This window comes from Amphiura filiformis, chromosome 19, assembly GCF_039555335.1.
Source record: "Amphiura filiformis chromosome 19, Afil_fr2py, whole genome shotgun sequence".
In the NCBI taxonomy this organism is placed as follows: domain Eukaryota; kingdom Metazoa; phylum Echinodermata; class Ophiuroidea; order Amphilepidida; family Amphiuridae; genus Amphiura; species Amphiura filiformis.
The window spans coordinates 28,296,535-28,321,088 of NC_092646.1; the positions used below are offsets into that span (position 1 = coordinate 28,296,535).

Here is a 24,554-nt window from a genome sequence, read left to right on the forward strand (position 1 = left end):
AAATTCAGCTTTACGCTACATAGAAGAAGCACATTCACTCTTAGAAAAAAGTTTGTTTTTGTCCTATGTATAGAACTCTCAAAGAGAGAAAATATTCTTGAAAATTGAAATAATCCAGAAATGGTTCTTTCTGGCTATTCCAGAATGGTTCTAGAATGGTTCTCGTTAGCCTTTTCGGAACACTTTTCAGTTCTTTATAGAACAGAACAAGGTTCAGAACAACTCCCTTTTAGGTTCTACGTAGCTTTTTTTCTAAAAATGATACTCAGAAAGTCATTTAATATTCATCCTCTTCAGCGCCTTCTGCCTCGTCATCATTTGAATCTACACCAACTTCTTCATAATCCTTTTCCAAAGCTGCAAGATCTTCGCGAGCTTCTGCAAACTCGCCTTCTTCCATGCCTTCACCAACGTACCAATGAACGAAAGCACGCTTGGCGTACATCAGATCAAATTTATGATCCAGACGCGCCCAGGCTTCGGCGATGGCAGTGGTGTTGCTCAACATGCAGACAGCACGTTGGACCTTTGCAAGATCTCCACCAGGTACAACAGTTGGTTGTTGGTAGTTGATGCCTACTTTGAAGCCAGTTGGACACCAGTCGACGAACTGGATGGTACGCTTGGTCTTGATGGCTGCAATGGCGGCGTTGACGTCTTTTGGTACAACATCACCGCGGAAGAGCAGACAACATGCCATGTACTTGCCGTGACGAGGATCGCACTTGACCATCTGGTTAGCTGGTTCAAAGCAAGCGTTGGTGATCTCGGAAACGGTGAGCTGCTCATGGTAGGCTTTCTCAGCAGAGATGACTGGAGCGTAGGTGGCCAGAGGGAAATGGATACGTGGGTAGGGCACCAAGTTGGTCTGGAACTCGGTAAGATCGACGTTCAAAGATCCATCAAAACGAAGAGATGCAGTGATTGATGATACAACCTGGGCGATGAGACGGTTCAGATTGGTATACGATGGGCGTTCAATGTCCATGTTACGACGACAGATATCATAGATGGCTTCATTGTCGACCATGAAGGCACAGTCAGAGTGCTCCAGAGTGGTGTGAGTGGTCAGGATAGAGTTGTATGGCTCGACTACTGCGGATGCGATCTGAGGGGCTGGGTACACGGAGAATTCCAGCTTGGATTTCTTTCCGTAGTCAACTGAAAGACGCTCCATGAGGAGAGATGTCAGACCAGATCCGGTGCCGCCACCAAAACTGTGGAAGATGAGAAACCCTTGAAGGCCTGTACATTGGTCTGCCTGAAAAAAAGAAAAGGAAGGTATTTCAATTATATACCTGCCATCCACATCCATCTGTTTTTACGAGCAATTGGTATTTGACCAATGAGGTGGCGCGCTTTTCCAACGCAACAAAAAGCGCCCCACATCATTGGCTGAAAACCAATCGCTATCGCTCAGCGATGTAGTATAAATTTAGCTTAATACTGTTGTGACGGTTAGACCGATTCGCGCAAATTGGCTATTCTATTTGAAATCCAAACACCCCTATGGAAGACATGATCTTAATCTAACATACAAGGAGTGCTAATTCCAAATGGAGATACCTGAATGGGTGGCTCCGTTTGAAATCTACACTCCCTGTGTGGGAGGATAAGATCATGACTTCCATGGGGGTGTATGGATTTCAACTGGAATAGCCCAAATACCAGACCTGCTGTATATCAAAATTATTGTTCTCCATCCATTTTTGATGTTTTAGAAAACCATGCATCTTTTCCAACATTCCAATCGCACCATTGGATCCACTTGCAATTTACTTTATATTTGAAAGAAGTCTGGTCATTGGGGGTCATTTCAAGTGAAGCCATTAATTAGTGCGTTTAGAAGAGTCAGGCAGTCTTTCTCGGCATATTGCTAAAAATAATGAAAATGGAAGTTTAGTTGACAAAGAAGACTGTTCAGTAAGGTTCAGACTTTCAATATTTTGAATACTCACATTCACTGTTCGTATTGTGTAAATACTTTAAAGGAGTATTTCGTGATCCTAGCATCCTCTTTTTATGACATTTTTCAGTACATATCCACGAAAAAGCCTATTCCCAAAATTTCAGTTGATTCCGATTTTGCGTTTGCGAGTTATGCATGATTATGTGTATTACACTGCTCCATAGACAATGCGTTGTAATTTCGTTCTGGTGCACCAGAACGAAATTCAAATTTCACGATATCTTTGCAAAACGAATTAATCTGCAAGAAATATTTTGTACATAAACATTATGTAGCCAGAGGTTTCCAGTGATATAAAAATCTCAACTTTTTTTGAGAAAAGTGCGGGGATGAGGCTGTGGATCACGAAATGCCCCTTTAAGTACAAGATTAAGAAAATATAAAATCAAGTTTTGTAATGTCTGTTTCAATACCTTGTGTCTTTGGAAATTTTATATCACCTGCGTCATTTATTCTTAAACATGCTAAACATACCTTACACGTGTTAATTTGTGCATTTTGGGCATGAATGTTATTCGGAGTTTTCACTCAAATCTGGAATTCAAAATAATCGTCAATAGTCGACTAATCGTGATTATTCGGTGCCGACCTGTCGACTTGTCGCGACTATTCTGTGCCGACTTGGTATCGACTGCTAAAAATCTGAGTCACGCAATCCTAGTTAGCATGGTATAGTAAAATCAAAAATTGCTATCTACTGTAGACAGCAACTTCCTTTTTGTCGTTGTCTATTGTAGAACTAATAATTTGTGGATTTCTTACCAACTTTCTAACTCTATCGAGCACCACATCAATGCTTTCTTTTCCGACTGTGTAGTGGCCACGGGCATAGTTGTTGGCGGCATCTTCTTTGCCGGTAATCAGTTGCTCGGGGTGAAAAAGTTGACGGTACATTCCAGTACGAACCTCATCTGTCAAAGAGAACAAAGATTGTGTAAATAAACCTATGATGCAAATATGGTTGCCATTCGCCTTCTCCTCCCCACCCCTTCTCGTCTTTGCCATCATCGTCTTTGTCGTCATCATCGTCGTCGATGTCATAATCATCATCATCATCATCATCATCATCATCATCATCATCATCATCATCGTGATCATCATCATCGTTTTTGTCATCATTATCGTCATCATTATCATCATCGTCGTCATCGTCATCATCATCATCACCACCATCACCACCATCATCGTGATCACCATCATCATCATCATCATCACCATCATCATAATCCACCATCGTCACCACCATCATCATCATCATCATCATCATACATCATAATCCATCATCATCATCATCATCATCATCACCATACATCATAATCCATCATCATCATCATCATCACCATCACCACCATCATCGTGATCATCATCATCATCATCATCATCATCATCATCATCACCATCATCATAATCCATCATCGTTACCATCATCATCATCATCATCATCATACATCATAATCCACCATCATCATCATCATCATCATATCATCATCATCATCATCGTGATCATCATCATTAACATCGTGATCATCGTCGTCGTTTCATCATCGTTTTAGTCATTGTCAGGTGATTTAAATATTTCAACAACAAAAATTTCAACGAAAAGGAGTGATTCTCAATCTTTTACAATCTTTTAGCGATAGGGCAAATCTTTTTCGATTGGATTTTCACTAGAAAGGATTGATTTTCATTGTTTTTTCAATCTTTTGCCGTCCCAAATTAGGGACAAGTCCTTTCCAGTTGAAAAAAAAAGATTGAAAATGTTCACTCTAAAACAGTTTGAAATCTCATTCCAAACATATGCAACACAAGTCATCATGACTTAGAGTGAAAACAAAAAACAACATTTCAATCTATTTTTCAATCTATATAGATTGATTCCTATCATCAATCGTTAAAAGATTGACAAATTTCAATCGGCCAATTTAAGAGAGTGATCATCACCATCATCATCATCATTACATCATCAGACCTCATCATCACGATATCGTGATCCTCATCGTCACTGTCAACGTCGACATCGTTGTTTTTACTTTTGTCGTCGTTGTCGTCATCAGAAAGGCATTCTAAATTTTTAACGGTGTGGGACGTAGCTAACAAATAAGATATATGCATTGTTTATCTGTCTGTCGGGGTGTGGGGGTGTGTGTGTGTGGGGGTATGTGTGTCTGTCTGTATGATACTTACCAACTACTGTGGGCTCCAAATCAACAAACACAGCTCGTGGTACATGTTTACCAGCTCCTGTCTCACTGAAAAACGTATTGAAAGAATCATCCCCACTCCCAACGGTAGAGTCGCTGGGCATCTGACCATCGGGAGCGATTCCATGTTCGAGGCAGTATAACTCCCAACAAGAATTGCCTATCTGGACACCGGCCTGGCCAACGTGGACAGAGATACATTCACGCTATTTACAAAGAAAGAAAAACGAGAATATGATAAGAATTAGTAATACGGTTGTTTATAATTATATTTTTCTTTCTTTATATTTTTCTTTCTTTCTTTCTTTCTTTCAGAGATGGAGACTTGGGACATCTAACAGGATAGGATATAGTTAAAATGACTTTTCAAACGCTGCCTGAAATGACTGGAATTTCAATCGTTTCTTAACGCTTTGAAAATTTTATTGGTCAAAGTTCAATCGCTCCTCGTTTGCGACATAAGTATAAATCAGTCAAGAAGCACTACTAATATTGCATTTATTACAAAACTGCTTTCCATTTCCATGATCACCAGCATGACCATAATTATTAGAGACCTTGCGAAATGAAGGTACTCTAACTTTAACTTTAACGTCTAGAGGATTAGAGAGGATTATGTATTCAAAACCACCTTTGGTTTTGAATACATAATCCTCTATAATCCTCTTGACGTTAAAGTTAAAGTTAAAGTAACTTCATTTCGCAAGGTCTCTATTATCATTTTTAGCATGCATGTAAACAGACAATTCGCTGGTCAAAGATTGGAAGGTGTTTTGTTTCTAATACACTGTTAAACAAGAAATGTCTTTAAAAAAGACGGCGCAGTGAATGAAGAAAAAATGTTGGATTTCACATTCACTGAGAGGACCTTTGGCTTAAAAATGAGCTTTTAGAAACGACACTGTAAAAAGGAGAATGATGTTTGTTTCCTTTATTTTATTTTGTCTTAAAACCCACAATGAGGGCACAAATTAATTTATATGCTGAGTACTTAGTTCATTTCTTGGTATACTTAATAACATATGATGACATTTACTTAAAATGAAGAACATATTCTCAAGTTTGTACTTAACATAAATGAGTTAAAAAGTTGTATGCATCTGAGCCTTTAATAAGGCCTAGGAATGGGGTAAAATAATGCTTAATTCTGTGATTTTTTTATCGATGAATAGTCATTATGGAGTGTATTTGGTGGCAAATATTATTTTAAGTCACGTTGCCATCGGTCGCTTAATAATTTGTGTATGTACCCGGTGTATGTATAATCATGGAAGAAAGAGACTCATCTCTTTCTTCCATGGTATAATTATGTGCACTCTAGATCTAACACTGGACAAAATGTTTTACCAGAAATAGTGCACAAACTTCTGGGCACAAACTTCCCACTTTACTAGGCGGTACATGTACTTGTCAGCGGATCATATCAATAATTTTATCATCGTCATATACGGAGCTCTATAGGGCCATGATGCAGTCATGGTCCATGGCAAAGGCGATTCGACCTTTGTGGCATTAAACCCAGTTAACAGGAAATTAATCCAGTAAATCGATTCAGTAAAGCAAATAAGCTCATGCATTCGATCACTACGGGCAACAAGCTTCGGTCGATTACCCCAGCTGCAGCGTGTGTAAACTCTAATTTGCATAGAGGCTGTACGTGAAATTATTGATTGGCTCCAAACAAAGGATTTGAACCGGTGCACGTAATCATGGCGCAGTGCAGTCCATTCAATCAAATGTTGTCATCAACCTATTTGATCGCAGTGCATTGTTATGTGTGTGAGACGAACTGTCGCGGTTGATTGCAATCAAACAAACAATGTCTTATGTATTACTTTGTTCCGTGATGAAAATCGTGATGTTTTATTCAATCACTCTTGAAAAATGTATTTCCTTTGTAGGCCTATTACTTTGTTTTGTGATGAAAATCGTGATGTTTTATTTCATCACGCTCTAAACAATAATTATAGTTACATGCATTTCAAGAAAAAATCTTATTAAAACGGTAGGCCCTATGTTGTTTAGAAAAATGTAGAAAGTGATGATGATGATGATGTCGATGATGATGATGATGATGATGATGATGATGATGATGATGATGTCTCCAAAAGTATCCCGGTTTGTTTTTCTTGCCCTAAATCGTGCGTATCTATTAATAAGGCACTTCAATAATCAATAATCAGTCACGTGACGGCCTCCACTAACTAGCTACTAACTTGGGTTTATGGGCGCTGATATTTCATGTTCACTGTCACTTATTTATCAGAAAAGTGCGACCATTTGTCAATCACCTACAGTACCCAATTTCGGCATACTATATCAGAAACTCATCATGATGATTGCCAGAGAATAGTTAAAATGGGGGTCATGTCGTTATTCCGAAGGACAGTTATTCCGAAGGGTCATTACTCCGAATTTACAACAAGGCTCATTATTCCGAAGGGTCATTACTCCGAAGGTTCACTATTCCGAAGGGTCATTACTCCGAAGGGTCATTATTCCGAAGGGTCGTTATTCCGAAGGGTCGTTATTCCGAAGGGTCATTACTCCGAATTTAACAGGGCTCGTTATTCCGAATTTACAACTAGGCTCGTTATTCCGAATTTAAAACAAGGCTCGTTATTCCGAATTTAAAACAAGGCTCGTTATTCCGAAGGGTCATTACTCCGAATTTAAAACAGGGCTCGTTATTCCGAATTTACAAGTAGGCTCATTATTCCGAATTTAAAATAAGGCTCGTTATTCCGAATTTAAAACTAGGCTCGTTATTCCGAAGGGTCATTACTCCTAATTTAAAACCACGCTCGTTATTCCGAATTTAAAACAAGGGTCGTTATTCCGAATTTAAAATAAGGCTCGTTATTCCGAATTTAAAACTAGGCTCGTTATTCCGAAGGGTCATTACTCCGAATTTAAAACCACGCTCGTTATTCCGAATTTAAAACAAGGGTCGTTATTCCGAAGGGTCATTACTCCGAATTTAAAGCAAGGTTCGATATTCCGAATTTAAAATAAGGCTCGTTATTCCGAATTTAAAACAAGGGTCGTTATTCCGAAGGGTCATTACTCCGAATTTAAAGCAAGGTTCGATATTCCGAATTTAAAATAAGTCTCGTTATTCCGAATTTAAAACAAGGGTCGTTATTCCGAAGGGTCATTACTCCGAATTTAAAGCAAGGTTCGATATTCCGAATTTAAAATAAGGCTCGTTATTCCGAATTTAAAACAAGGGTCGTTATTCCGAAGGGTCATTACTCGAATTTAAAGCAAGGTTCGATATTCCTAATTTAAAATAAGTCTCGTTATTCCGAATTTAAAACAAGGGTCGTTATTCCGAAGGGTCATTACTCGAATTTAAAACCAGGCTCGTTATTCCGAATTTAAAACCATGCTCGTTATTCCGAATTTAAAACAAGGGTCGTTATTCCGAAGGGTCATTACTCCGAATTTAAAGCAAGGTTCGATATTCCGAATTGAAAATAAGGCTCGTTATTCCGAATTTAAAACAAGGGTCGTTATTCCGAAGGGTCATTACTCCGAATTTAAAACCAGGCTCGTTATTCCGAATTTAAAACCATGCTCGTTATTCCGAATTTAAAACAAGGGTCGTTATTCCGAAGGGTCATTACTCGAATTTAAAGCAAGGTTCGATATTCCGAATTGAAAATAAGGCTCGTTATTCCGAATTTAAAACAAGGGTCGTTATTCCGAAGGGTCATTACTCCGAATTTAAAACCAGGCTCGTTATTCCGAATTTAAAACAAGGGTCGTTATTCCGAAGGGTCATTACTCGAATTTATATTAAGGTTCATTATTCCGAAGGGTCGTTACTCGAATTTAATATGAGACTCGTTATTCCGAAGGGTCATTACTCGAATTAAAAAGTAGGCTCGTTATTCCGAATTTAAAACTAGGTTCGTTATTCCGAATTTAAAACCATGCTCGTTATTCCGAAGGGTCATTACTCCGAATTTAAAACAAGGCTCGATATTCCGAATTGAAAACAAGGGTCGTTATTCCGAATTTAAAACAAGGGTCGTTATTCCGAAGGGTCTTTATTCCGAACGTACAATGAGGTTCGATATTCCGAATTGAAAACAAGGGTCGTTATTCCGAATTTAAAACAAGGGTCGTTATTCCGAAGGGTCATTACTCGAATTTAAAACCAGGCTCGTTATTCCGAATTTAAAACCATGCTCGTTATTCCGAATTTAAAACAAGGCTCGTTATTCCGAAGGGTCATTACTCCGAATTTAAAACCATGCTCGTTATTCCGAATTTAAAACCATGCTCGTTATTCCGAATTTAAAACAAGGCTCGTTATTCCGAAGGGTCATTACTCCGAATTTTGGAGTAATGACCCTTCGAGAGTATGATCCTTCGGAATAACGAACCTGGTTGTAAATTCGATTCAATAGGGTTCGTTATTCCGAAGGGTCATTACTCCGAAATGACAATAATGGGCCTTATAGGTAAAAAACCAATACAAAAGAAAGAAAGAAAGAAAGAAAGAAAGAAAGAAAGAAAGAAAGAAAGAAAGAAAGAAAGAAAGAAAGAAAGAAAGAAAGAAAGAAAGAAAGGAAGGAAGGAAGGAAGGAAGGAAGGAAGGAAGAAAGGAAGGAAGGAAGGAAGAAAGAAGAAAGAAAGAAAGAAAGAAAGAAAGAAAGAAAGAAAGAAAGAAAGAAAGAAAGAAAGAAAGAAAAAGAAAGAAAGAAAGAAAGAAAGAAAGAAAGAAAGAAAGAAAGAAAGAAACTAATTAATCAATTAACTAATTAATTAATACTTTGGTTAAATAAAAGCGAAAAATACAAAATAACCTAATTTGCATATTTAATTGGCGACCATCTTGGGTTTTAGATGTCGGGATTTCAACAGAGTAAAGGTACAAAACGAAACATGCTAGAAACCTAACTTTTTTTAATTAACGATAAAAAAAGTATGAAGTTAGATTTTTGTTAAACATGAATTGGTATAATAATAGCGTTCCCTATTAATGCACCGAAAATTAAAATGTTTGGGTTTTAAATACTTGTTTAAACACTTCAATACGTTTACTTTGTAATACCTTTAAAGGTTACCATGATTACAGTTAAGGTACATGAGGTAAAGACTAAATTAACCAAATTAAACAGTAAATTAAACAGTCACGTAAATACTCAAAAACACTAAGGGCTAACTATAGCCCCTAGGTCTATGGCCTAACGATAAACACATTTAAAGCAATAATGTGTGATTTGCATAAAGAATAGATTCCTATTTAAATGTTTGTTTTCGCTTTTAATTCCCCTATAACACATTCAAGATGTTAACAAAAAATATGTCCCGGCACTCCGGCCATATTCAAGGTTAAAGGTCAACACAGTGGTCAAATTTCAAAGTTGCTCAAATCTGGTTAACAAATTATTCCTCTCATTGCAAGGATTCAGAAAAAGTATAGTTTGACCTACCTGCGACTTACCGTTCTTGAGTTATAAGCAAAAAGGTCAAATTTTGGGCGGTGGTCAGTTTTTTGACCACACAGGGGCCAAAAATTAAAAATGCGCGGATTTCAACGCAAATGGTCTCAAATTGCTCGTCATGCAAAAGCAAGTCAAAGAAGAATTTGTTTGCACTGTCTAAAATGCTTCGTTATTGACAAAATTGGCCATAAAGTAATTTTTGGCCCCTATGTGGTCAAAAAAACTGGAAAAGCGTTCATTTTCTAAACATGTATGTCCTACTGAACTCGGGGGGAGGATGGTTGGGGGTATTATAGTGCCGACAGGCGTTGGGTAGTAGGGGCCTGTCGGTAATAAATGGTGATTAAAAGGGTTTATTGGGTATTATAAAAATGAAAAAAGGGTAATTGCGTGTAAATTTTTGACAAAATGGGTTTATTGGGTATAAGACTTGAAAAAGGAGTTATCGGGTAGAGAAATTTCAATAAATATGGAACAAATTTCAAAAGTTTTAATTTTTTGCAAATTTGCAATAGAAATATAGATGCCAATAGTTTGATTTTAAGTTTCTTCATTAATTACTTCATGGCATTTTTATGATAAAATTGGGTAGAATGTAAAAAAGAAGGAGGGTCTCATCTAGCATATTGACTTTAAAAAGGGTCTTTTCTTATTATTCGGCTAATTCCAATCAGCCGGAATTAGCGGACCGGAAAACTGGATGGCGCCTCTGCCGAACTAAATTTCCTTTTTTTTTTTTTTTTTTTTTTTATTATGTTAGGGAAATGTGGCTGGGAGAATGTATGTATGGCGAAGAGTGGTGTGAGATCTAGCTATCTCGCTGGCAGTTTTCCGGTCCGCTAAGTCCAGCTGATTGGAGTTAGTCGAGCCAAATACGCCCAAAACGCCATCAACGTCAGGATGGGTGCCAGTTATAAGATAACTCTTGACAGGCACATTATACCAGTCTATTCAAAAGTTGAGTGCTCTCACTGAACTTTTAGGGTTGAAATCCATGAACACGAATACAGAGTAGGCCTATTAATCAACTGATGACACAATCTTAGAAACAAACAGGTTGTAGGGGTTCTACATACAGGACAACTAGGGGTTCTAGGAAATTGCAAGAACTCAAAATGGTTCCTTCTGGCTTTAACAGAACCTGGCTTCTCATGCCTAAAATGGTTCTTTCTGGCCCTTGCATAACCCTTTTTATTATAGTTCTACGTACATGACATTCTAAGTATAGGTTATCTCTAAAGTCTCTTTACCATTTCGAGCCTTTATATCTCTCACATGTATTATCGTAAGGGAAATCCAAATACATATTTGAAAAGAGCACACTTGTACAATTATTCTCAAACTCAGGTGCCCTTTTTAAACCATGGATATCAACTTTTAGATATTCAAGTCAGGAATGTTTGCTAATGATGTTTACTAACTGTAGATATTTGATTTTGGACTTCAGGGCTGATATTCATAAAACCACGCTAGGCCTAGTTGACAGCTAAAATTGACTTTAGCAAGCTGCTAAGCCTAGCTGATTGCTAATTCTTATTCATAAAACCCAGTTAGAGTTAGCAACATTCTAAAATTTTGCCAAAACTTAGAGTTGATCTGGGGCAGCGCTAAGTCACTAGTTGACAACTAGTCAGTCTGCATTTGGACATGATTTATTGTTTTAATTTCATATTAACTGTTGTAAAATAAAAAAAATAATGTTCTCAGAATATTCTGTTTCTGAGGTCTTCAGTGTGTTTTACACATAAGAAACTGTCTTAAAAACACACAACAAATTTAGGGTGAATGAATAAACATTGAACTAAGCCAGTATTGTTTAACCAAATTTGCACAAGAAAAATGATTATGATATAGCAAGTAATCTTTAGTTAAGCAGATATGTTCAATCGAAGCAATTCTGTTCCATTGTTTGATACGTAAAATATATATTTTGGAGACATGTTACCAATGTTCTCTTTGGTAAAGATGCATGACTTATTTTCAATAACAAATTATATGTCAATTTGATAAAGATAAATCATGCTTGGCTTACTCATGGTGGACATTTTGTTATGATTTGCCGTAACAACCTTGTAGGCCTATATAGCTTACAAAATACACATGTAATTTTATTAACGAAATCTCAATGAAGACCATCAGCAATGAGTCATTACATTTTGATCATTTTGACTGTGGTTCAGAGCTCAAGTATAATAGACATGTATTATATAAGCCTATTGTATTAGATGTTACACAACTGTTGAAGGCCATAGCACCCAAAACACCCAAATAAGTTATCAGCTAAATATTTCTAGTTGATAGCTAGTTAGCAAAGTGTTTAGCAAGGTTTTATGAATAAGAAATTAGTTGATTGCTACGTAGCTATCAACTAGTGGATTTAGCATCTTGCTAAGCACTAGTTGGTTGCTAATTTAGCAAGGCTTTATGAATATCGGCCCAGAAGTTTAAATTCTGTCACTAGAAGCTACTGCACCTTTCAAAACAAGAAAATACCTGGTTAAGTTTCAGCTAGATTACCATTATGTCATCAAAAGCTGCTTGAAATGGCAAAGCCGATGTAAGCTTTCATGTTGGATCCCTCGTATAGGCCCCGGGTATAGGCCTACACTTTAAAGGCTACGTTCTACATTCAGTTTGGATATGTTAAGAAATTTCATGTGAGACCAAGGAAAAGTCAGTAATAATATATCTTAGTAAATGATTTCATTTTACTCAGTACTTGATATGTTTTTCCCGGGGTTTTCCCTTTAATGACGCATTTTTGATGCAATGAAAGTTGCCCTGAATTTTCCGGTCCACTGATTCCGGCTGATTAGAGTTAGCCGAGCCAAAGCGCCCAAAACGTCATCAACGTCAGGAAGGGTGTCAATTATAAGAAAACTGTATCAAAATATGTCAATCGCTCCCTCAAAACCAGGAACATGGTATTGGCAAACTATGATCTTTGAGAATGTGATATAGGCCTATTTAAAATGAGAAAATATGTTTGAAAATGTTATCAAAAGTTTGATAATACGGTGAGATTTTCAATGTTTTTAGATAAAAGGATTTGGTATTGTTAGTGTCACTTTTTGGTCCACGTCGAATATTCGATGCAACAAGTTTTTGCTATTCAATATTAATATGTCTATTATATTTCCATAATGAATTACAATTCACCAAACGCATTGTATTTTCATGTACTATATTATGGAAGAAAAGATGATGCAGCACTGGCTAGCTTGCTAATCAGTTTCAAATTTTATAATCGCAACATCATAATAACCTTAAGGCGTGTCGGAATAGTCATGCAGAAACTCAATTTTCATTGTATAGATTAGGAGATTAATGAAAAGTTACACCTCGAAGATTTGAATGGGTACGGAATGCAAAGAAACAAAAAACAACCAAAAACAAAGGGGGCACTGAAGTGGGCAAATGGCGAAATGATGATATTGTATACACTCCTAGATAGTGAGAACCAATCAAAGCCTCCGTAATGCTGGTTTCATACTTTCCTGCCGCTTGCCGCTTTGCCGCTCTGAAGATGATTTTACTTCACTGCGCAATCTCACTAAAAACGCTAGCGGTGACCAGCGGCAAGCCGATATATCGATTACTCCACCGCTTTGCCGCGGCGGCAGCACCGCTGGGAGTTGAATTCAAGTCAACTCGGAGCGGTGCCGCTCTGACGTATGAGAACAAAATACGATTTTGGAGCGGTGCTGAGCGGCAAGAGTAGCTTTCAGAGTCATGCCGCTGCCGCTTAGCGGTGTGCCGCGCCGCTTGCAGAAAAGTACAAGCGGCATGATGAAGCGTCATGCCGCTCAGCGGCAAGCGGCAGAAAGTATGAAACCAGCTTTAGTAAATTACTAGCCGTGCATAAATGTTGTATAATTGCACGGGCGCGCACTCCGCGTAGTACTCGCAGTGCTTTCGGACGCGTTCATTTTACTTGCGAGTTGGTGCATTTGTATTTGCCTGCATTTCCCAAATTTTTAGTAACAATTTTGTTACAAAATGAAAAAGTAACAGGATTTTTTTTCTCGTGTATGAAATAGGTTAATAAATGCGTATCACTTGTTGCTCGAGAAATTGTACAAAATAATGCACTTGTACTGAGATGTTGATGCGTCTAATGCACTCCCCCCTTCGAGGCTCGTGCATTAGACGCATCAACATCTCAGTACGCATGCATTATTTTGTATAATTTCACTCCCAACAAGTGATACGCATGTATTAAGCTATAATTAAGTCATATTCGGGTTTTCTCATATTTAATTTCTTTGAAATTGCAGCTTCAATTGGCTTTTTTATTTGAAAGATATCGGATATTCGGTTCTCATTATGGTCATAGACGTGGACAAGATAACGCAAAATTGAAACCACTTATCATTCCTTTGTCTCGGTACCAGTTGAGTTTGTGCTCCTCCGTCACTAAACAAAGTGACGGAGGAGCACAAACCGGCTGGGAGCGAGACTAATCATTCCTTTACTAATGCACGTATGCAATTTCTTTTGTATTTTATTGTTTTTATGAGGCAATTTTGACAAACTTGTAGTTAAACTGGTTATTAAACCTATTTTATTACAGAAAATTTTGTTTTGTATCTTTTTTATTATTGCAAATAGCCAAGCCATGTTTTGTGATTCAATTTGCATTTGTAAATAAGTGATAAATGTTTCATTTTTTTCATCTCAAAACTAATTATTATGTAACAAAAAATATTTCTGACTGTAGGCCTAATAAGGCCAGATTTTGCAATTATAAGTATAAGAAATTAAAGGCATTGGGTGTCATTGCTCACAAGTGCACTTCACTGAAATGTGTCATCATATCAAATGAGACAAAAATGTGTTGAATGATTCATTATAACTTAAGTTGTGTGGTACTGTTTATGAGCTTTCTGTGTTACTTTTTAATATTTGACTGACTATATTTTTGCAAGTTTTGGCCATTCTTTTTTTTTTTTTTTCTTTCTTTCTTATTTACTTGCTTACTTATTTTCTTTCTTCTCATTCTTTCTTTTTTCCTTTCTTTCGTTCTTTCTTTCTTTCTGTGTCTGTGTGTCTGTATGTCTTTCTTTCTTTTTATATTTCTGTCTGTCTTCCTCTCTCTCTCTCTCTCTATCCGTCATTTTTTTAAATTTTGTTTTTCTTTTGTTTTGTCTGTCTGCCTGCCTTTCTGACTTTCGTCATTTTTTTTTCTTTAATTCTTTTTTCTGTCTGTCTCTTTCTTTCTTTCTTTCCTTCTTTCTTTTAATACTTTCTTTTATTACTTTCTTTTATTACTTTCTTTATTTTTTGTCTGCTTTTTGTCTTTTTTTCTTTTTTTCTTTCTTTGTCTCTCTTCTCTCTCTCGCCCTCCCCTTTCTTCGTTCTTTCTTTTATTCCTCTCTTTATATCCTTTCATTTTGTCTGTATTTTTTTCTTTCTCTCTCTCTCCATTCCTCTTCTTTCTTTCTTTCTTTCTTTCTTTCTTTCTTTCTTTCTTTCTTTCTTTCTTTGTTTCTTTCTTTCTTTCTCTTTTTACCTATAAGGCCCATTATTGTCATTTCGGAGTAATGACCCTTCGGAATAACGAACCCTATTGAATCGAATTTACAACCAGGTTCGTTATTCCGAAGAATCAATACTCGAAGGGTCATACTCCGAAATTCGGAGTAATGACCCTTCGAATAACGACCCTTGTTTAAAATTCGGAATAACGAGCCTAATTTTAAATTCGGAATAATGACCCTTCGGAATAACGACCCTTGTTTTAAATTCGGAATAACGAGCCTTCTTTAAATTCGGAATAATGACCCTTCGGAATAACGACCCTTGTTTTAAATTCGGAATAACGAACCTAGTTTTAAATTCGGAATAACGAGCCTACTTTTTAATTCGGAGTAATGACCCTTCGGAATAACGACCCTTGTTTTAAATTCGGAATAACGAGCCTTATTTTCAATTCGGAATATCGAACCTTGCTTTAAATTCGAGTAATGACCCTTCGGAATAACGACCCTTGTTTTAAATTCGGAATAACGAGCATGGTTTTAAATTCGGAATAACGAGCCTGGTTTTAAATTCGGAGTAATGACCCTTCGGAATAACGACCCTTGTTTTAAATTCGGAATAACGAGCCTTATTTTAAATTCGGAATATCGAACCTTGCTTTAAATTCGGAGTAATGACCCTTCGGAATAACGACCCTTGTTTTAAATTCGGAATAACGAGCATGGTTTTAAATTCGGAATAACGAGCCTGGTTTTAAATTCGGAGTAATGACCCTTCGGAATAACGACCCTTGTTTTAAATTCGAATAACGAGCCTTATTTTAAATTCGGAATATCGAACCTTGCTTTAAATTCGGAGTAATGACCCTTCGGAATAACGACCCTTGTTTTAAATTCGGAATAACGAGCGTGGTTTTAAATTCGGAGTAATGACCCTTCGGAATAACGAGCCTAGTTTTAAATTCGGAATAACGAGCCTTATTTTAAATTCGGAATAACGAGCCTAGTTGTAAATTCGGAATAACGAGCCCTGTTTTAAATTCGGAGTAATGACCCTTCGGAATAACGAGCCTTGCTTTAAATTCGGAATAACGAGCCTGGTTTTAAATTCGGAATAACGAGCCTAGTTGTAAATTCGGAATAACGAGCCCTGTTTTAAATTCGGAGTAATGACCCTTCGGAATAACGAGCCTTGTTTTAAATTCGGAATAACGAGCCTGGTTTTAAATTCGGAATAACGAGCCTAGTTGTAAATTCGGAATAACGAGCCCTGTTTTAAATTCGGAGTAATGACCCTTCGGAATAACGACCCTCCGGAATAACGACCCTTCGGAATACCGAACCTTGTTGTAAATTCGAGTAATGACCCTTCGAATAACGGTCCTTCGGAATAACGAACCTTATCGTTAATTCGGAGTAATGAACCTTCGGAATAACGACCCTTCGGAATAACGAAGCGAAACCGTTAAAATGTAGCTTGTACCGTTTTTTTGTGGCATCCTTCAGAAGTGAGCGGTCCGATACCAATATTTTCGGTCAAATCTCCATTCAATTAACACGGGGAGTTGGCTATAGCTATGCCTTGCCCTCACTCATATTTTACAAAAGTGCGACTATTTCTGAACATCTAACCTAGCTGTGATTTTAGGTCATGTTAGAGAAATATATTTGCTAGAAGTTTGGAGAATACCTAACATATTGACTGGTTATTTTTCACACAGTGATGTTAACTAGCCAAGTGCCCATTCTTCCAACGTAGATCATTTGTAGGGGTCACGCGTCAATGGTGAGAGCACTGTGTATTGTGTATAGGAAAACGGACAGTAACTGCAGTATGGCCGTTTATTAAAACACGATAGGCCTACCCGATGATCACTAAAAACACAGAGCAGGGGAGTGATCACTGCCGGGTTTTAGCAGCTCCGGGGTCAGTGGCGGATTTAAGCTGTCAGCAAGTGCTGACAAGGCCCCCTGTTATTTTGGCCAAAGCCCCCCCCTGCTTTTTTTTTTTTTTTTTTTTTTTTGCTTTAATTATTTCTGCAAGGTTTAAAGGTCCGGTGGTTAGAATAGTACTGAAAAGGTTATATATGCCCGTGCATGCAAAAGGACATTCTATGTATGCCTGCATTTATGATTCTTGAAAAGTTTCATTAAATTTTGTCCGTTTTGGCCACAGCAAGAGACCATTAATCTGGGATTTTGCTTGCTTCTTGACTATCAAGCAAAAACAGAAAATGAAATGGTCCTTGTTCTTTAGCACCGTTTAAACACTCACAAATCTGATAAACCCTCGAATTGGGTATAGAATAGTGTGAAATTGCACATTTTCGCGCGCTTCGCGCGAAATTTACCGAAATAATATAGGCCTACATCAACTTTTACTTCAAATAGTATGAAATGGAATAAATGTTTGCGCGCTACGCGCACGTAGGCCTATCTCATAACTTTGGGCCGAACTAATGATCACTATCAAATTTTGTTCTTACTCTCCTCCCGACAAAAATTCAGGTACGTTCCTGATTTCAACTCTTTACCGTTGGGCCCCCAGGATATTTTGCTGACAGGGCTCTTTTCCTTAAATCCGCCTCTGCCCCCAGTGTCCCTATGACGCTATCCTTTATACTTTAAACTTGCAAAAATGGGCTAAAAGTGCCAAGTTGTATGCCTTTTTTGGTCGATTACTGTGAGAAATCACTGTTCTCTGCAGATATCAACATGTTTCTCATCTGCGCTTTTTTAATCTCTGAAATGCGCCATCCGACAATGTAATGAGTCTTTTATCTTTCTATCCATGTTAAAAATTATCTGATTGGTTAATATCTACACGTATTATCATAAAGTTGTGAACTTCATAAGTTAGAATCAACATTTTCAAGTTCAATAACTTGCATTATTTTTCCTTGGTGAAAATAGGAGTTGGTGAATAAAACATCTTTACAACCTTGCATTTTGTCAATAGCCACAACCAAACACCCCTATATGCTATAATGAATGCGCCTGGTCCATGCATGGAAGAAAGAGTCTGTGAGCGTGTTTATAGTGAGACGATCTTTCCGTTATTTAGCTAAACTACCGCGTAGTCTAGATTTGCAATGGTTAGTAAAACATAAACAAATATAGACTGCGTGGCAGTCCAGCTAAATACCGCATAATCTGGCTCACTATAAACACGCTCCATGTGCACACAAATTTGGTTCATTGAAGGCCGTGTGCTTACTCAGCCGAATAGAAGCATATGTCCTAATTACTACAGGAAGGCTTTGATATGGCTTTGTGGGAATTTCAAACTGTGATGATATGATGCTGAAAGTTTACAATGCAATACAATATCAGATTGATTTTGAAGCAGCACTTTGGGCAGTTACAACACCAGTAATGACGGAATTATATAATTCTGACAATCACTTGGCTTGTCGGCTTAGTGTATACTTTATTCAATCTATTCCTATTCTATTGATTGCGACCCTCTTGGCATTTGTACATCATGTCAATACCCTATTGTCCTCCGGTGTTGCATTTTCCTTCACAGCACCAAGGATTATTAAATCAGGATGTGACACTTCGTAATTTGCATGTGTCCAATTCATATGTTAATAGCATATTGTTATTAAAATGATGGTCTGACCTGGCCAGAGGGCGTTAATATAATAGACGTTTGATCAAGGGACAGAGTAGTTTCCGTTTGTATCGGCTACCGAACGAAACATAATTATTATGCTCATTCCGATCAGACTAGCTTTGCCAGGCAGGGTAGGCCATGACGAGTAGGCCTATGTGCCGAACGTACATTTTAAAGTATTTGTATAACTCTTTTGCATGAAACTGTAATTGTCATCTAAAACAAACAAACAAAAACAATATTATTTGAAGTTTTAATTAACAAAAAATTACCCTATTTTACTACGGTCAATTAAGATGGCGGTAAATTACCGAATCACAACACTGACATGAATACAAGTTTTAGTATTATTTAATAATATTATTTCCTCTATCGTTTGTTGTACCATGGAGGTATATAAATAAATGGAGAATGATCGCCAGAATTCTAATCTCTTAAGTGGAGATTATCCGATTACCTCTATTCAATGAGTCACCAAACTTGAATGACTAGCCACTTCAGCCAAGCTATTGATCTCCACGATGGTTATGAGACTCTACCATGGTTCATTGATCGTCACTCCCAAAATGTCCTCATAGGAATTGACCCTACATTGACCCGTACCGGAAGGCTTGTAAAAGAGACTGTATAATGACGTCAGCTAGTCAATTAGCTGTTCAAAGTCGCCAGTTTTGATAGCTTATAGTTTCAATGTATGATTGTGCGAAAACCCGATGAAATTTGGATGTTCTGTTCTCAAGTTATGAAACTGTTTTCAACACTAGTTGTGCCGTAACTTGACAAATATACTTAGTTTTCATGTTCATATATTAAGCTTTGAAGGGGGTCTGAGGGAGTTCAAATATAGTGCAAATGAAAGCAAAACGTTTTTACCTTCCGATTGTGAAAATTTTATGTTGGGCCAATTTGGGCCAATTGAGTTAAGAGCGAGTAAAATTTACCGGAAGTACTTCGGAATTCAGCTAAAATCTTTTCATCATCATTAAACTTCTCATTTTATAATAAATAATTATCAGTATTTAGGCCTAAATGATTATTAATATAATTAATTAGGGGCCATCATTTTCTTTGGAGGGGGGGTTCCAAATAGGCCTATACCGGGGGTCATAACTTTGTGGAAAGAAAAATAGGGGGTCATAGCCTAATTTAATTTTTCAAGAATCATGACCAAAATGTAGGGGGTCACAATATGACCACAGATATAGGCCTACAGATAGGGTGTTTATTTTATTCAAAAAGACTGATTTCAATGCAATTTTTTTGGCGAAAATGACATTTTGATATTAAATTTTCTGAAACATGAGCACTTTCCAATAAACATTATAAGTAACTGCATTTAGCACCCCAATGAAATAAATGACCAGTGAAACAGACTTAACAATGTAATCAGCTTAACATAATCAATATCCCTGAAATTGCCTATTCAACAATAATTGGTCATAACCAACGTAGTACAAAAGATGCTTGGCTAGATCATTCTCCATTTATTTATATACCTCCATGGTTGTACAATGGTACAGGTCGGGGGGGGGCAAAATAGTTTTGTACTTAATATGAGGGTGGGGGTTATAACAGTTTTAGGTCCATTAACTTGTGAGACCGGGGGTCAACAAAGTTTTGGGTTCACGAAGAGGGATAGGGGGTTAAAATTTGTAACACGAAAAAATATATCCCCCCCCCCCACCAAAGTATTTCTGAACACTCCCTAAACTTAGTTGATTTTTCAGCAAATGTTATTTTTCAGTGAGTTTTGCCCGGAGTTTTGCTTTTATTCTGTGTTAAATTATGGCAAACGGAAACAATCAAAATTAATGTATGCCTACCGGTATAGGGGTCTATTGCCAATCACAAAGTTTGAAATTGTAATTGTTTAATGTAGGCTACTCCCTAACAGAATACGTTTATACGCACGCGTGTAATACGCACGCTGGCGAAGTGACGTACTTAAATTGGATTAACTACCATAACAATAGATGAATACAATTTTGACTATATCACCCGCACTCACGTTCATGCGGTAGGACCTACCGATGCATTGAACCATAGATGTCAAAGAAATGCTAATCACTTGCACCTGTAAGATTAGTCTCTTTGAAAAGAGCGGTATGAAAGGTATTGTATTCAATCTATTATATGATTGAAGACAGGTGTACAGACGGCTTGACGTGAGCCTATGATTTTTTTCTGGGGTCTTGTGGTGTACGCTGGTTATCATCGATGTTGAAGTGCCTATAATAGTTCAATGTAAGAAAATGAGCCAATAGACGTGATGAATAAAAGCTAATAAAGATCGGATTTTTGGATTATTAGTGGCGGTATACAATTAAATGTCAAAATTACGGTGCTATTCTACTTTTCAACAATAATTCATACTGGCAGGCTACACCAAAAAGTGTATTAGTGCAGATTGATATTTTTCGGGATACTTTTCCACAGGGAGGAAGCACATGGCAATACTATGTTGCGGGCGCCATTTTGGAAGGTCACGTGAAGTGTCAAATGATTTTTGACTTCAAATACTCACTGTATTTCATATCTTATGCTTGTCGTATATTTCCTTTGTATTATCGATAGTTAGTCTTAATTTCGACATTACTATATCAACAAGACATTCCCTTATCAAATTAAAAGACTTTCTTGCATAAACAAATCACTGTGGCCTGATGGGATCATAGTAGTTGACCCACTTCCGCCCGGTCTAACCTTGCTTGGGGGCGCTTTTTACTATCTTCAACAGGTTCGATTCGCTAAACTTACGACACCTTATGTGGTGACCTCAATCACATGGGCTGAGTAAGAGTTGATGTGAATTATTCATAACCGATCGATACCTTGCCTCACTTTGTTGAGAGCAAGCCAACAAAATTTGCCATAGGTTTGCGTGGCTAAACAAAAGCCGTGAATTTAGTGTCACCCCCCTGACAGCACTCTCTGTACCAACTGTAGTCATTTAGTGAGTTTGCTTTCAAAGAGTAAACACACAATTTATTTTGCTCAGAGTTTGTTGTCTTCTTCGTTGTACGTGACGACGGACAGGATTATAGTCCATGGACTTGCTTGGGCTCTTTGCCTGATGTGATCTAATACTTGGGTCTTAAAAGTGATTATTGAACTGCCGTTGATGATGTTGTCAGGAAGTCTGTTCCAGTCTCAGGAGGTCCGGGGTAGAAACGAACATTTGTTGCCGGTTGTTGAACGGCGAGATCTTCTAACGGCCAGTTGTGTTGTTACTGAGTTATATTTGAACCCGGGATTTGAATTTGCCTTCGGTTTTTGACTTTAATTTGTATTTAAACTATCGCTGTTTGATTTAATATTTTGTTATCTATCATGTCTATCGCTGAAGAAGTCTATCTGCTCGAAACTGTTTGGGGGCTTGTTTTGTTTTGTTTGTCTGCTATGTGCACAGTGATTTTCATCACATCCAGTGTACTTTTACACTGCTTTCCCGGCACTTCTGTGGGCTCTAGAATAGGCAATTTTTTGGTCATCGAACTTTACCTGTTTTTGTGACTACATTGATTGTATGGTTTATCGTGTCTGCTTATGTGCACAGTGATTTTCATCACTTGTTCTGCACTTTTGTATTCCCATTGACCCATGCTTTTTTGCGGGTTTAGCACTTCTGTGGGTCTTGGAACTGGTAATTTAGTATCGTATTCACCTACTTCTAATGACTACCATCTAGTACATAGTACTTGTTTCCCAACGTCAAGTTAGTGTACCTTGCTCTTTTTCTTTCCAGGTTTTTTATTCTTACTTGATCAAAAACAATTGGGAAAGGTCCGAAAGAAGTCCACTTATTCAAAATCAGCTCCAAATAAATCTTGGTTATGTCCCTGGTGCCATGGGAATATAGACCTTACCTGTAATTCACTGCAGCGGCGTACATACACGTATATGTACAATTTGTAGCGTAAAAGAAGCATAAGCCAGTTGGGACCGAGACTAATTATAAATTAAAAACCTTGTCAAAAATTTCGAGGTGATCTTGTGTTAGTGTGTAGCCTGTGGCCCATAATTTGAGACAGCTTACGATTTTGCAACAGCGCCCCCTAAAATAATGATTTGGGAAAAAATGACAAAATATCACAAATCATTATTTGATTTCTTAATTAATTGAATTCAATTAATGATTTGTGATTGCTAGGGGACGTTTTACATCTGGGAACCCTAAACCCAGTCACCATTTCACTCATCCAATGTGAGGAAAGGCTTAGACTTCGCATTCACATTTAAAGATAGAATCACGACCTGCTTATATATTGACCAAAAAGTACGAATATATAATCATAGGTGTTAACACGAAAAGTAAATTTTTTTAAATAAAAGTCGGAGAGTATCACCTTAAGTAGAACATCGTCGATGACAAATATTTTCGCCCTCTATTTGTGTTAAACGAGTTCGATGACAGAGGGCGTAATATTAGGGGTGTATGTTTTCACACTAAACTAAATGGAGAACAACAGTTTCAGAATTCTGATTGGTCATGCCCACTTCACTCCCCATGACGCTTGTTTTATACTCCAGTATGTAGCGACGAGCGATAAACACTTACCAATGAGCTTGAATGTTTCTTTGTCCGCCAGAAAGTACGATCGATCTCATTGGATCAAATTACAGACCTTCAAAACAAAAGCTTTTAGGATTTGTGTGTTATGCAAACAGCTATTGAATTCTTATCAACTATCACGCTCATTGAGCTGTTTTTGAGCTTTCGTGCATGCATGAGCGTGTTTATAGTGGCTGTATATAGAAAGATTATACTGCAAGAACAATTGATTTCGGAGTACTTATACGCTATATAAAGGATAATATGGCTCACTATAACCACGCTCTATGACGAAAACCTACAACAAGTAAACAATAAATAAAGTCTATAAAAATAGCTGCGAATAATATCAATTGCTGCTTGCGGATTACGAAGTTAAGAAAACTGCAAAGTTCAGTTGGCGGGGAGAGTTGGTCTATTGCAACCAACTCAGCATGTTTATTGGATTTGAGAGTCATCATGGGCTTCTTGATTTCAAATATTATACTATGAAATAATAATTTTGTCATCACCATCTCGACCCGGGGAAAATCCAAAAGAGGAGATCCAAAGTTTGTTTACTAGTGACATTTGTAAAGAAGCCATTTATTTATGAATGATTCAACCGGGGTTCCACTTGTTTGTGTCAACTTTGAGGGAACTGTAAATACTTGTACTCGTAAATATTTCACAGTATACCATAGACCCTGGAAACAGGGTATGAGTATACACTATGGACAACAATGGCCTCATCTCAATGACATAGTTCAGTAACCTCACTTAAACACTCATAGTGCAAAATGTGACCTCAAGTTGCAGAGTATGAGTTTTTGTACCCAAATTTTCTAAGTCATTCAATGAATGTACAAATGTACTGGGGTTAAAGAACTGTGCCCTGATGTTAAAGAACTGTGCTCTGATCTAGATGAACATGTTGTGAGTCCTAGTGATAGAGTGTTCAAGCAAATTTCTTGTTAAAATAGAATTATGTCGTTCAGCAGGCCCCCGTGGTGAATGTCTCCATTAATACAGGGAATCGATCAAGAGCTCCAACATTATATAACTGCTACCGTTTCAATTGTCATACCATATCCTTGTTTTAACATACCAGCAAGCAAGTTGTATTGAGGTCAGGAATCAAATTCAGTATAGTTTACACGACGGTCCCTAACTAGCGCATGGTGCGAATCATACCACATTACTTTTGTAGTCGGCTTTGCTTGGTTACACAGCAGACCATACTTTTCTTTCAAATAGAAGCTCACATTCGATCCCAGTGTTGCTATGAATAGTAT

At 37.4% G+C, this 24,554-nt stretch overlaps 1 protein-coding gene across 1 annotated transcript in view; it reads right to left on the bottom strand.

Moving 5' to 3' along the window:
- Positions 1-255: 255 nt before the first annotated feature.
- LOC140141136 (tubulin alpha-1 chain-like) overlaps positions 256-24,554 on the bottom strand; it is a 42,591-nt gene continuing 18,292 nt past the window's right edge. The window contains exons 2-4 of the mRNA XM_072162933.1: positions 4,154-4,376; positions 2,732-2,880; positions 256-1,261 (exon numbers count right to left, since the gene is read on the bottom strand). Coding sequence (XP_072019034.1) covers positions 278-1,261; positions 2,732-2,880; positions 4,154-4,376 — 1,356 coding nt within the window. The 3' untranslated portion in view covers positions 256-277. The remainder of the gene's footprint in view (positions 1,262-2,731; positions 2,881-4,153; positions 4,377-24,554) is intronic.